Raw genomic sequence first — 15,540 nt, forward strand, 5'->3', positions numbered from 1 at the left:
GCGTGAATCAGCGCACACACTAATCATGCACACTGCGTTGGTGATTCGTTACTATTCACAGTGTGACATAAAGAAAGAAGAAATACGACTTGAAGAAGAAAAAAAGTAGTGCGATCCATGCAACATTTGCATAATACTTAAAGAGAAAAGTGGTGTGATCCAAAAAAACCGTACGGAAAAGTTTCATGCTGGCAAAGAGAAGCGTACAAAAAGGAATACGGATTTACGGCATTTGTTAATAAGTGTTATAAAGTGTTTATTAATATAATTCGACCATGGGAACACCAACGGAACGGGGATCCATTTGAGTATTTGACCCCGAGACAGAGAGAGAGCCTCCGAGCAGAGCAGCTTTATAACTCCCGGCTCTCCGTTTCCCTCTCGCCCGCTCCTCCAACCCCACGTACGGTAACGGAGCGGTAACCGACCCCGCCAGTCCCGGCTCCTCGCTGATCATCGGTTCACGCCGCCTGCGCGCGCTCCCGGGCGTCCAGCCGCCTCGCACGGACAAGGCAAGGCAAGGGTTGCGGCGCGGCGGTGGCATGGGGAACGCTCTGGCCGGCAGGCGGCGCGCGGCGAAGGTGATGACGGTGGACGGCGCCACGTTCCGGTACAAGACGCCCGCGGCGGCCGGCGCGGCGCTGCGCGGCCACCCGGGCCACCAGCTGCTGGAGTCGGAGGAGGTGCGGCGGCTCGGCGTCCGCGCCCGCCCGCTCGACCGCGACGCCGCGCTCAAGCCGGGCAAGCTCTACTTCCTCGTGCATCTCCCGCCCGGCGGAGCCGGCGGGCGCGGCGGCGACGAGGGCCTGCGCGCGCCGCACAAGACGTGGTCCGGCGCGCTGCACGTGGGCGCCCGGGAGCGGCTGGAGAGCCTGATGCTGTCGCGCCGCACCGTGTCGGACGTGGCGTCCCTGATGCCCTCCGCCGGCGGGGAGTCGTCGTCCGTGGAGGCCGGCGCGGACGGCGCGGTGCGGCTGCGGATGCGGCTGCCCAAGGCGGAGGTGGCGCGGCTGATGAAGGAGAGCAGGGACCCCGCGGAGGCCGCCGAGCGGATCATGCAGCTCTGCGTCGCCAGGGACCAGGGGGGCGCCGCTGCCGCGCCGGCCAAGCCCGCCCCGCTGCCGGCCTCCGCGCTGTGCACCAACAAGACCGCCATGAAGAAAGAGGTGAGCACCCCACCACCCCACCCCCACCCCGACCGCGACCTTCCGTCCAAGCTCCGTGGAAACGATCATTTGGCACCACGCACGCGAACCCCCTCCGCGCCCCAGCTCCATTAGGCTCAGCCGACAAGGACGTCCCAATCCCACACACAACCCACCAGCTCGCCGGCTCCGCCCTGCGCCTCCCCCAACAAACAGCCAGCGCACCGTAATGGCACGACAAGGCGAGCACCAATGCCGCCATGGCCGTGTCCAGATTCCCGTTTTATCATCAGCAAGGGAGGAGTAAGAGTGTCAGCAACACCGACGGAATGGACCGGACGCCGAGAGGATCTTTCTTTGCCTTGTTTGGGCGGTGAATGATCCGTGGCAACTTGGCGCGCGGCCCTTGCCTTGTTCGGGGAGTGCGGTACCACCTTCGGCACGTCCTTTCCACCTCCACTTGGCTTTGTTGGTTGGTCGCCCGCCCCGATACGCCCGGCTCCGTCCTTCGCGTGGCGAAGCTTCTCCTACCCTACTACCACCTCCTCTCCTCCGTCCGTCCCATCATCATTCACCCTGACACCATAGCAGAGCATCTGCAATCCTGCATCTCGCGGCCACTCTGCCGTCCACGTGCCTTCTGCATGGTTGTTAACTCGGCTCCAACCCTAACTACTACTCCTAGACTAGATCGGGAGGAATCATGGAGGGCCAGGTCAAGTCAATTCCGGGATTAGTAATTGGCAGCGGTGGGTGACGTGGTTAGCTAGCTTAGCTTAGGCCGCGCGCGCCACGTCAAGCGGGCGGGGACGTGAAGGTCGCCTGGTGCATGTGCGGGAAAGATTCCGGGTACAGAGTGGTACTGTGCTGTGACACCGGCCGCCACCCAGACGCCCCGCGCTCTAGGTCGGAGTCAGACCGATGCCAGACGGCTCGTGAATGAATAGTACAGCCGATCGGAATCAATCTACGTGTCGCGGTTTCGTTGTAGGTGTCTGCTTCCGGCGACATTTTTCTGCAAAAATCATGAGCTTGTGGTTTGTCCCGTCCCTCGTCTCGACGTCTTGGGCTCGTGGCTGAACTTGACGTACTGCTCGTGGTAGTTTTGTCCTGATGGCCAGACCTATTTATTAACCTGTAATAGTCGCGTACGAACGTAGGTTGTTGGTGTTTAATTAGCCCCGACGAAGTGGTTGATTACCGCCGGTCATCGCTTTTGCCTTTTGGTACAGGATCCACAAAGCGAGTTCTTCGTAGTACTGTATAGAGTGCCTCGCAACCCTTCCCTTTCACGCAAAGCGCAGGGCGCCCGAATGTCAAACCTTTGCTGCAAGAAAAGCGCCGAGAATCTGTGCGCGAAATGAACATGTTTATTCCGAGGCCCCGGAAATTCGTAGTGTAAATTGTCTCTCTGTGTGTGTGTGTGTGTGTGTGTCAGTGTAATGAAGTCTCACATCGTCTTGCTCTTTTTGTTGCAGAAACGGACGAGGTTCATGGCGGTGCCGGACGAGATCATCGGATGACGAAGCGGGACGGGGTGCTTCATGGCATTCTTGCCTCTCTGTGAGCTCTGCGTTTTTGGCGGAATTGCTGGGTTTGGAGCGTGAGAAGCTGCCGGGAAATGTTGGCTTCCTATCCTGTCTCCCCAGCGAATTCTGGACTAGGAACGGTGCCCATGAAGCGACGACCTTTCTCTCCCTCCCTGCCTTCCTCTTATATATTGTAGCACTAGCATGACGAGAAAGAACTCAAAAAAGAAGAAGAAATCACTGTGCTTAGCTAGGCCGTGTAAATATTCCCGCTGCTTAATCTAATGACTCTGCGTGGCCATCCGTCGTCTCTGTTAGCCTTTCCTCGCTCTGTGTTTTGTGCCTGTCGCTACCACTGTTTTGACCGGTGATCTCCCACGAGATGATCGGTGACGTAGTTTCACGAGCCGTCCGCCGCCTACGACTACGGGGATGTGAACGGGAGCCACGAGGTCGGCTGCGCCCGGCGTTCACCCGGCGCCGTTTTGCGCCGCCGCCGCTGTCGTCGCCTCTGCTTTTTGAGCGACGATCTTGCCCGAAAGTGAATTTCGGATAAGAGGATGATTAGCTTGTCGCTTTGTCTGTGTACTTAATCATGCCGTGTAGATGTTCCGCCGCCTAATCGGCGCCTGCCTGCCACCGGGTGAGCCGGTGTGCTTAACAGGGACGTACGTTCATGATTATTATTATGGGAAAAGTCTGAAAAAAACCTTGTATTTGTGGAAGCAGTCTGAGTTTAACCCCGATCTCTCAATCCATTAAATTGGTACCATAAACTTACTGATCCCAGTCAATTCTAACCCGATCCCAATCCTGGACTTGTTTGTCACACCAGGAAAGAATAATTCCGACTGGGTTCAATGCTTGTCTCACTAACAGCGCGGGCCTACATGGCATATACATCTTCTCCGCCAATCTCTGTCCCCTCTTTCTATCTCCTCTCCAGTATCCCGGACATAGGCGCCGACGTCTCGCTCACCCACCCCGACTCCATCTCCTCGACTGCCACATCCATTCTGCTCTCCACGCGCCGCTCCACGTTGTCGGCTTCGCAGCCCTTCTCTTTCCTGATCTTCATCAACACCGCAGCTCTACCTCGTCGCCTTGCCGCTACTGGTTGTCTGGTCTTGGTTGTGCTTGGCGTCATGGTTGTCGGGCTTGTTATCACAGCAGGCGGCTACAGGAGCATGTGCTCGGCATGGCAGTGAGAGCTATAGGCACCGTGGACTGCCACCTCCTTTTCATCTGCCAACACCTTACTAAAAAACCTTGCAGCAACCACCCTGTTGCGTCACAACTCACAACAATACAACGTGGGTAATTAACGGCGATGAGCTTCATCAGCGCAACGATGGCTCTATCCTGTTCACTGATGCATTCTTGAGACGATTTTGACTAAATTTGGGGTTCATATACTTATGCACGGCAGGTGTTTGATTAAATGTCGATGATAGCTGTAGGCTCTCAGTCGTCTCGTCTCCTTGGGTACGCGTTGCGCGTGGGGCGTCCCAGCAGAACGATGAGCATAGGACTTGTGGATTACGAGTGTGCGGAGCTGGGTACATACGTGTTTATGGTGTTGCTGAAAGACGCGTACGTATACATTGCCTGAATGTCCCATGAGCATGGATGCTACTACATCTCATCCTCCGTTCGTGCCCATGGAGAGCAGCAAGCCAACGATGATGTCCGGGTGCATGGTTTTTTATCTGCGCCAAAGAAAAATAGGAGAGAGAATGCCTGTGGAAGAAGATTGCATGCGGGTCCATGTGGTCAGTGACACAAGCGAGTGATCCCAGCCGGGATCACTCTTTTCCCTGCATGACAAACAAGTCTAGGGTTAAGATTGACTGGGATCAGTAAGTTTATGGTGCCAATTTCAAGGACTGGGAGTTTAGGGTTAAATTCAGACTCACTCCACGAATTCAAGGTTTATTTTAGACTTTTCCCTATTATTATTAATACTATCTTCTTTTTACGCCTGCAACACACCACAAGCCTGAGAATGGGACGCACAATGCCGACTGCGCCTGGCGTTTAGACGGCGCCATTTTCCGCCGCTCGCCGCCGTATCGAAATCTTGTTTGAAGGTGACTGCTGCGTCGGCGTCGGTTCATCTGTGGGCAAAAATATTCCACATAGGAAGAGTGGCCTGTCGCTTTGCCACGCGCAGTGAAATGCACAGAACCAGTGATAACACAGTTGGACATGTGACGGGTCGAAGTGCGATGAGCTACGATTGTGCTTGTTGTGTTGTGCAAGTGTGGTGAGCTACGATTGTTGTGAGTTAGGAGCATGTGATGGGTCGCCTGTGTGCTCACGGCGTTTTGTGCTTCGTGAGTAGCCCGTTTTTGGGTTGTTTGTATCGGTTTTCGTCCGGTATTTTAAAAAGTTAACTGGGCAGTTGTCTTCTTTTTAATTAATCGATGAGCCTCTATTTCAAAAAGAAAAACAGTTCAACACTTCGACCTAGAATGCAGAAGGAGACATAGTAGCACTCTGAAATAATACCGCTCCACCAAATGCAGATGATGTTTTCGACCATATTTACCATGGGCGGACCTCACTACCCGAAGAGGTTGAGCCCATTAAAACCCAGCAAAATGAAACTTCTGCTCCGAGCCTTGTGTGAGTACACATACCCTTTGACCCGTCCATTGCTATGTACTGACAGAACTTGCTGTGCGGAGACGTCTTGAGTTTTTCCCGCCAAATCATATGTAAACCAAGTGCAACGCTTAGCCCAAACCGCGGAAGGTGCTCCCACTAATGGTGTTGACAAAAACATCTTTCGAATTGAGTCATCATGGATTCACATGCCTCACTCGGAATTCATAAATCACTACAAGAAGAGCTGCATAGGTCGTTGTGAGACTACACTTTATTTGTCTTCAATATCTCAACAACTTTTTCGTTGGCTGCACAAGCATTTTGCTGGAAATTTTCGAAAGACGAGAGGATGCAGAGGTATTTAAGTGCTCCCACTGTGAAGAAGATTTGTGGTCCTTAGGCTCACAAGATTGGGGTGTTCTACTTTTGTTTAGTCATTTGAAAGAGATGGGCAACTGTCATAGTCATGTACTTGTTGTGTTTGCTTGAGCTGTAGATTTTGAAAAATCTGCTGTGAGCTGTAGGAAAAATGTTGTGAACTTTCAGCTGTGGAAAAGCTATAAGCTATTTGGTTGAAACAACTATAAAATTATAAATTTGGTCATGAGTTGTCTGTAATGACACTAGGACCTGAGTGAAAATGTGTATATGCTAATTGATTGTAAAGGAATAATATGTACACTGATAGGCAATTGAACGACCATTTTTAAAGCGAAATTATGATAGTGTACATGATTCATGTAACATGCAAGTCGGGGACATAATTCCAGTATTTAATTACATTCATAGGAATCTACGAAATGCAAAATAGCTCCAAAATTACATGAAAAGGTGTAAACAAACATAATTACTCCAGTTACATTTTATACTGCTCATAAGAGAATCTAATGAAGCAATTGAATAAGATCATGAATTAGGGTATGGAAAGTAATGGAACAACCTTTTCTGCCAATAGTTATCAGATTCACTCGAGCAATATAGCATTAAACAACAACAACGCCTATTTCACTCCTCTGTTTTCTCTTTCCTTTCTCTCATAATGGAACAATGGATACCATCGTTCTATATCATATTAGAGAATCATCAGATCATTACCGAGATCAGTCTGACACGAAAAGTAAATACGAAAGGAAAATATGCATTTGACATATTCTTCAGGCTCCGGCCAAATAACCAGTGAGATGCGCGATTGACATATCACCACCTAATTGTTCATCATAAGCTATAGACATAAGGAAACTAAACGGATCATGAAATAACTAGCAACCAATGTACATTCATATGACAACCATCTTGGTTATGTCGGCAACACCAAAATATCAGACCCATGCGACCCTTCACATTTTCAGTGCCCATTCTTAATGAAAAAATGCTTTAATGACCACCTGCATTTTTAACCAATAATGCCCACGTGCATTAGCCTTGTAGTCTCCCGGAATAGAGCAAAATCAACACTTAAAGCACATATAAGAAATCACCATCAAAATATTCTGAACATATACTCTGTACAACAAGTACTCATCCCAAACAACTCCATGATTTTTTTCAACATACACAACATCCTACTAATTTGTACAACGAGAACATGAAGGAGTGGATGAGGGAACAAGGAAGGAAGGACGAGTGCTGGCTACCTCGCGCCATTTATATATTCTTTCAATCATTTTTCATTCGAGAGAGGCAAAGGTGGGTAAATAGTAAGGCAACTTCTAGAGGACAACTGAAAACGGTTCGCTAAGAATCTGAAGAAGTTGAGATAGGCTGGCTGCAAGATTTTACACTACGTGAAAGCTGTAGATTTTACAAAAGCTGATGTTAAAATTATTTCCTTGGTTAGCTTCTACCTTTTTGAAAATAGAAGTTGGAAAAATAAGCTCAACCGAACACAACCTTAGTATGTGGCCAAAACTTACGATGGAGTCATTTTTTTATATTCCAATTATAGAACAAATAGTTTCAAATAAATAAAAGGTAAACACAAAGCGTTAGAGTAAAAGGAAAGTTAGAAGGTATTCCTACATTTTCTTCGTAGGCTCCAGAAATCCATGGTGCAAATTGTATGCATGTGTCGGTGTAATCAAGTCTTACATCATTTTGTTCTTGTTGTTGCAGAAGCGGATGAGGTTTATGACCGTGCCAGATGAGATCATTGGATGACGAAAACGGGATGAGTTGTTTTACGGTGATTGGGTTAGTACTCGGAGTACTTAGCAGTACTTACATGTCTGATCACGTCTGATTTTTTTAGCCGTCAGATCTTGTGGGGAATTTTAACTGATTAAATTTAATATGTTAATTGCGATAAGGGCATAATGGTCCAGGGGAAAATATCTTTTCTTGAACCGATCACCTGAGGACCAGATCCATGTCTACTCGATCCAGTTCAGAATCCTCCTCCGATCTATTCGTCGCCGCTCGCGCTCCTGACCTTCTCCGTCCTCGACCTGCCCGGCGAGAGGAATAAATTCATCGTCCTCGTCCGCCACCCAACCAACCCCAGCCCCCCACGCCGTCACCGAAGAAGAAGAAGCCGGTTGAATCGGCGGCGACGGCGGCGGGCGATCCCATCTCTTCGCGCATACCATCCTTAAGGTATGAATTAGGCTTGGCATTCTGTTCGTTCTCTTGGCCGTTGCGCCCCTCCACCGTGCATGCAGTACAACCTCAACCCCACAAGATCCGGGTAATTTAGCAGTATGCGAGATTTGTACGGACTAGAACAATGAATGGAAAGCTTCATCGTGGCATAGTTTCTCTTGAGCTAATCGCATCATGTTTGTTTAAGTAAGATGTTGAGGGCATTTCTTACTTCCTTTGGTACTGCAGAAAAAAGTGACTTACTTGACGTTTGAGATGAGATATACTAAAGGAAGATGAGATACTGGTTCCATAGTTCACTTAATTTAGTTTATTAAAGTCATCATCACTTTAGGTTTGCATAGTGCATGAAATATAGTTTAAAGGAAGATGAGATACTACTTGTTGGACGTTGATGATTGGTTTCCTCACATGTCAACCGAGCAAAGTCTTCTCCATGCACTTGTCTTTGCCTATGAGCTATTTTACAACTACAACATTGATAAATAGAAAGATGTTGATGATTGGTTTCCCTCACATGTCATATGCAGGAAGACATGGCGTATGCAAGTGATGAGAGTATGTTCGACTATCTAAATGTTGTCAGCAAGATGTTTGATAGTGAGGCTGAAGGCTATGAATTACAACAAATATGCTCTTGAAAAAGGTTTTAGTGTGAGGAAAAGCTACGTTGAGTGGGATGGATCCAACAAATACATAATTTTAAGGAAAATTGTGTGTAGTTGTCAAGGGTTTCGCGAAGAGAAGCACATGAAAAGAAATATGGAAGATAGAAAGAGGAGGCCACACAGTTTAACTCGTGTTGGGTGTAATGCTAAATTGGTCATTACGAGACAGGAGGAAACCGGTCGGTGGTTTGTCAAGGATTTCATCGATGAGCACAACCATCCTCTAGCCCCATGGGATCTTTCTTGTCTGGTGCGTTCGCACAGACGAATTAGCGATGAGCAGAAAGCGGACATTGCAGACATGGAAAAATGTGGGATCCGCAAATACCGTATTATGGATATTTTGTGCTTTCAATACGGTGGATTTGATAAGGTTGGATGCATAAAGAGGTACATTTATAATTTCCGCCATGCTAATAAGCAGGATACAATCAGTGCCGGTGATGCTAATACGGTGATCATGCACATGATGGCGAGGCGAGAGCGAGATATGGATTTTTTCTTCAAGTACTTGGTAGACGAGCATGGCCATCTGAAGGGACTGTTCTGGGCTGATAGTCAATCGCGACTTGACTACGAGGCTTTCGGAGACGTCATTGTTTTCGATAGCACATACAGAACCAACAAATACAATCTGCCATTCGTGCCGTTTGTCGGGTTGAATCATCACCGCAACACTGTTATTTTTGGCTGTGGTATAATTTCTCATGAAACAAGCCAGGCATACGAGTGGATGTTGTGGACCTTTTCTGATTGCATGGCACAGAAGCATCTGATATCTGTGCTCACAGATGGGGACCTTGCAATGCAGAGAGCAATCAGGGTGGTCTGGCCAGACTCAAACCATAGACTATGTATATGGCACATTCAGCAGAACATTGTACGCCATCTGCATGATGACGACGTAAAGGAGGAATTCAGATCTTTCATTTATGATACTTCTTCCATTTAAGAGCATGAGATAAAATGGATACAATTCTTACAACAAAATAAAGTAACCAGTGAGGAGTCTTGGCTGCATCAGATGTATCAGATGAGAAAGTTGTGGTGTGCTCCATATCTTGAGGGGCGTTGTTTCTTAGGATTGAGCAGCAATCAGAGGAGTGAGAGCTTGAACTCTGTGCTACATACGCATCTTGAGGGTAAGATGTCGTTGTTTGAAATGCTAGAGCACTATGAGCGTTGCCTTGCGTCGCGATGGATTAACGAAGCTCTCCATGACGTCGAAGCCTTGCAGTCCGTTCCATTTGCAGAGAAAAATGCTTCGCCGCTTGAGAAACACGCCGCAACAGTTTTCACACCCAGTGTCTTTAAGATGGTCTTATGGAGCATAGATGCTGTCAGCAAATGTCAGATCAGAGAGATACTAGATGGATCAGAAGATTCCACTTATGTTGTGTCCAAGCAGGAAAGAATGGATAAAAAGTTTGGAGTGCGCATTGAAGAGCAAGGAGGTCTTTTGCACAGGGTGAGTTGTTCTTGCCGTAAGCTGGAATGCGCAGGCACACCATGTTCCCACATTTTTTACATATTGCGGATTTTAAAACAAACAATTCTGCCCAGTTGTTGCGTTCCCATTAGGTGGACTATGAATGCAAAATGTGCATACGCACCTACCAGAAAAAACTAGATGTATGACTATTCGGTAAGCCTGTAGAGGTACCGCGAGTTGCGGAATTGTAGTCACGCCGCAAGTTTCAAGGCATGCCACTCTGATGAGGACTATCACCGTCTAAAGATGCTTTTGCAAGCACAACATCATGGCAAGCAATCAAGTTTTGAACAAGCTGACAGCAAGGAGTCAACTAATGCTCAGCATAACAACATTAGGTTTGGCCCGTTGATGCCGCACTCGAAGAAAGTTGATAAGGTTCTGGATCCCATGCATGTGCCAGGACGAGGTTGTAAGGGCATATTTATCCCTAAGTGTTTTGGTGATTGATGACAATGCATTTGCGGACTAATCGTGTGCCTTGAGTATTCCAGACACTTCATTGCTAGGCACAAGACGATTGGGTGCCCCTCGAAGACTGATGAAGACAGTGTCTTTTCTACATTTCTTTTTGGTGGATTTGAGTCATAGGAAAGCCGTACTATTAAGAGGGGGTCCGCGTTGGAAAGGTTTGAGTGGAATCATCACGTACACGTCTCCTTCTTGTCCCCTCCTTTTTTCTTGGAGCTTCCTCCGTTTTCTTGCCTCCCTTGTCTGGCTGCTGTGGTTGGTCGCGGTAGTACTGCTCCCAGGAAAATGGTAGTACCGTAGGCATCTGCGGTAGTACCGCAGGTGCCCACGGTAGTACCGCTCCCCTGGAGCCGCACTACCGCTGCCCACCAGGCTAGTGCCGCCCCTTTGCGGTAGTAGAGGCGGATGTAATTTTTTACATCCGCACCTACCGCGGTAGTACCATTTTCGCCGAACGGTAGTACCGCGCTATGCAGTCAGGCAGTAGTACCGCACGCGCCCCCCATGCGGTACTACTGCAAGGCAAAAAAAAACCATGGCTGGGGTTTTTTGCCTTGCAGTAGTACCGCATGGGGGGCGCGGTAGTACCGCGCGTGCGGAAGTACCCCCCCCAGCTCCTGCGCGTCTGTTTATCTTTACTGTCGCTGGGGTTGCGGCAGTACTGTGGGTCGGTACGGTAGTACCGCACAGCCGTGCGGTAGTACCGCTTGGTTGCAAGCCGTAGTACCACGCGGCCTTGCGGTAGTACCGCTGGCCAGGCACGGTAGTACCGCTGGCCGCGGGCTGGTTGGTGGGTAACGGTTGGATCCTTTTCCCACACTATATAAGGGGTTCCCTTCTTCCCCGTTGACTTACCTCTTCCATCCCTAAGCTCCATTATTGCTCTAAGCTCCATTTTCGCCCGATCTCACTCCCTAGCCGACCAAACTTGTTGATTTGCTCGGGAGCGGTTGAGAAGGCCTCGATCTACACTTCCACCAAGATATATTTGATTCCCCCACTAATCCCTTGCGGATCTTGTTACTCTTGGGTGTTTGAGCATCCTAGACGGTTGAGGTCACCGCGAAGCCATAGTCTATTGTGGTGAAGCTTTGTGGTGTCGTTGGGAGCCTCCAATTGAGTTGTGGAGATTGCCCCAACCTAGTTTGTAAAGGTTCGGTGGCCGCCTCCAAGGGCACCAATAGTGGAATCACGGCATCTCGCATTGTCAGAGGGCGTGAGGAGAATATGGTGGCCCTAGTGGCTTCTTGGGGAGCATTGTGCCTCCACACCGCTCCAACGGAGACGTACATCCTCTCAAAGGGAAGGAATTTCGGCAACACATCCTCGTCTCCACCGTCTCCACTCTTGGTTATCTCGTGCCTTTACTTGTGCAAGCTTATTTGTTTCATATATCTTGCTTGCTTGTGTTCCTATCCTTGTTGCATCATATAGGTTGCTCACCTAGTTGCATATCTAGACAACCTACTTTGATGCAAAGTTTAAATTGTTAAAGAAAAGCTAAAAATCGTTAGTTGCCTATTCACCCCCTCTAGTCAACCATATCGATCCTTTCAATTGGTATCAAAGCCTCGTCTCTTTATTAAGGACTTTACCGTCCAAAGAGTATGGTTGATACCGTAGACAGTGTGGAGGAACACTCCGGTGTGAATCCGACCTCGTCTACGGGCGATGGGGGAACCTCGGTCTCTCGTGAGGAGTTTAATGTGGCCTTGGAGACATTGAAAACCTCCATGACGACCTAAGTTGAAAGCATGTTTACTAAATTTCTTGAGGGGCTTAAACTATCCACCGCACCGTTGAAAGTGGGTGACCCCACCGACAAGGTGACAGATGCTATCCCCGACAAGGGGGAAGCTAGTAGTGAAAAGACTCCTTCTTCTAGTGGTAAAAATGGCACCGACATCTTTGCTCATGTGGAACCACCACTTGTTTATGGTGGACCGGTTCCTTCCACTCATTTGAATCATGCCGGTCCTCTCCCTAAGATTGTGAAAAATGAGGACTTTGATTCTTGGGTTTACCGCTTTAAACGTCATTTAAATCATGTGAACACTAACCTTTGGAGAATCATTGAAGAAGGTTTCTATCCGCATGATCCAAGCAACTTCACTCATCGAGAAGCCGCGGACAATCAATTCAATGAGAATGCTCTCTTCATCATTCAAGATGCAATTCCACCCGAAGACCTACCTCATCTTCGTCCCTTCGCCTTGGCCAAAGATGCATGGCATTGTGTTGTCTCTCTCTACTGGGGAAGCGCAAGCATTCAACACTCCAACTATGAAGTGGTGCAAGATGAGGCCGATGAGTTTGCAATGAAAGAAGATGAAGAACCTCGTGAGCTTTATCGGAGATTAACCAAACTCACGGTCTCACTATGAGATCACGGGAGCAAGGACACGGATGACAATTGGATCAAGTGCAAATTCCTCAAGGGAATGATGCCCTATCACAAGGCCATGTCCTCCGTCATTCGTCAAAGATCGGACTTCCACACTTTGACCTCAAGCGAAGTGTTGGATGAGTTTGTGGCCATGAACATTTTGGACAAGACCGCCGACAATGTGGTGCTTCGTTCTCAAAGGGCAAAGAAGCCTAACCTTGCATTCAAGGCCAAGCTCACTATTGAAGAAGAAGAAGAGGAAGAAGAGGAGAGCAACCCCGAAGATATGAAGTATGCGTATCACGAACACATGGCACTTGCTTCAAGGCAATTTTGGAGCAAGAAAAACTCGAGGCCAAACTTTAGCAAAAACAACTCAAGTGGCACGAAGAGCAAGCAACGTGTAAGGACTTGCTACAATTGTGGAAATGTGAGTCATTTTGTTGCAGAGTGCCCGTATGAGAAGAGGGAAGACAATGGTGGCAAGCTCATCCGAAAGGACAAGGCCAAGTTGTTCCCCAACAAGAGCAACTTCACCAAGAAGACTCCTACCAAGGCATTGGTGGTACAAGAAGAGTACAATGAGGATGATGACGATGATGAAAGTGATGAGTCGGTTGCCATGGCCTCCGTTGCCATTGAGACGACTCCACGGGTGTCTCTCTTTGACTCATCCAATGAGAGCATCACCGCCAAGTGCCTCATGGCTAAAGCCACCAACAAGGTAACCTCCAACATCAAAACTACCATCATTAATCATCCTTCTCCGACGGATAGCATTAATGAACTTGAGGAAGCTAATGTGGAGGCTAATGAGTTTGAGTCCTTTATGGGCAAACTCAAGGGAAAATCCAAGAAGCACTTTGTTGCTCTATTGGAACAACTTGGTGAAGCCAATGACATGATCGAGGCTCACGAAAACACCATCACTAAGATGGAAGGGCATAGTCGTGACTATGCCGATGAGATTTCAGATCTTTCCAATGCTCTTGAGGAAGAGCGTGGTCTTCATTTGGCTCTTGAGGAGTCACACAACATTGATCATGCTAAGTTAAAGAAAGATTATGATCATGTCCTCATTGTTTCTCATGTGCTAAACTCCGAGAAGGCCGAACTTGAGGTTGATTTTGCTAGACTCAAAGAGGAGTTTGATCTACTTGACAAGGCTCACAAGGTCTTGAAGGGTGCTCATGCTAGCCTCAAAGAGTCTGATGATCAACTTCAAGTAAAGCTAACAGAGGAAAAAGGCACTTTCCCTCGTATGATGTTAATTGATAATGCAAATGCTACTAACCTGTGTTGTGAGCATGTGCATCTCATTGAGGAGAACGCTAAGCTAAAGGGGCAACTTGAGAGAGGTCTTGCGACTTGCATACAAGGCAAGAAGAACCTCAACGATCTCTTGATCAACCAAAAGGGAGTTGTGGCCAAGGAAGGGGTTGGGTACGTGCCCGACTCCAAGAACAAGAAGAAGAATGACAAGACCAAACGACCTCCTCTCATGCAAACCTTTGTGAAGGAGGGAGAGAGTGCCTCCGAGGAGAAGAAGAAGAACAATGCAAAGGGTTGCAATGTCAAGAAGGGCAATGCCACCCCTCCCAACAAAGCCGGCGATTTTAATCCTTCTTATGTGCTATGCCGTGCTAGTGATGGGCATGTTTATGCGAAATTTGTTGGTTCTCTTCATGAATACATTGAATGGTCTATTTGGGTTCCAAAGAGCCTTGTTACTAACATCAAAGGACCCATTACAAAATGGGTACCTAAAACCAAGCATTGATCTCTTGTAGGTGTTTGGTTCCGGTGGGGGGTCATGGTTGCTCGATAGCGGAGCTACAAATCATATGACCGGAAGCAAGGACTTGGTGCTGGACGTGCACAAGGTTCCATCTATGCCCACCAATCTCGAGTGGGGTGATGCCTCATCTTCTAAGGTATTGGGACTTGGCAAGGTGGTCATCTCTCATGATCTCACGATCGAGAAGGTCATGCTTGTTGAGTCCCTTGCATACAATTTACTTTCCGTTCGTCAACTTGCAATCATGGGCTTTGCCACTTTCTTTGATATCAATACCGTGGCCCTCTTGTGGAGCAAGACTCTTAAAGTAGCCTTTGTTGGGCATGTCAAGAACGGTCTATATGTGATTAACTTTTCGGAGCGACCCACTAAGACCGCGACGTGCCTAATGGCTAAAGTTGATGTGGGATGGCTTTGGCATCGCCGTTTATCCCACGTCAATATGAGATCTTTGCAAAGTCTCCTCAAGGGGGACCATGTCCGTGGACTAACGAATGTTAGTTTTGCTAAAGATCGTGCTTGCAGTGCTTGTATCGAAGGAAAGCTACATGAGAAGGCTCACCCTCCCACGACTATCATTTATTCAAAGAGGCCTTTGGAGCTCCTTCACATGGATCTCTTTGGGTCTCCATCCTTCGATAGTCTTGGAGGTAGGAAGTATTGCTTGGTGATTGTGGATGACTACTCAAGGTACACGTGGGTGTATTTCTTCAAGAGGAAGAGCGAGACCCAACAAACCGTCATTGACTTTGCAAATGAAGCACAACGTCAATACAATGCAAAGATCTTGACAATAAGAAGTGACAACGGCACCGAGTTCAAGAACTACACCTTGGATGAGTT

General features: G+C 48.2%; 1 protein-coding gene across 1 annotated transcript; it reads left to right on the forward strand.

Annotated features, from left to right (window-relative positions):
- The first annotated feature begins 238 nt into the window (after positions 1–238).
- On the forward strand, positions 239–2,975 carry LOC123103690 (uncharacterized protein At1g66480). The gene is made up of 2 exons (XM_044525352.1): positions 239–1,166; positions 2,624–2,975. Exons 1-2 carry the CDS (start codon positions 543–545, stop codon positions 2,666–2,668), a joined length of 669 nt encoding a protein of 222 aa, XP_044381287.1. The 5' UTR covers positions 239–542; the 3' UTR covers positions 2,669–2,975.
- Positions 2,976–15,540: the final 12,565 nt, after the last annotated feature.

The sequence above is a fragment of the Triticum aestivum genome, chromosome 5A (genome assembly GCF_018294505.1).
Source record: "Triticum aestivum cultivar Chinese Spring chromosome 5A, IWGSC CS RefSeq v2.1, whole genome shotgun sequence".
Lineage (NCBI taxonomy): Eukaryota > Viridiplantae > Streptophyta > Magnoliopsida > Poales > Poaceae > Triticum > Triticum aestivum.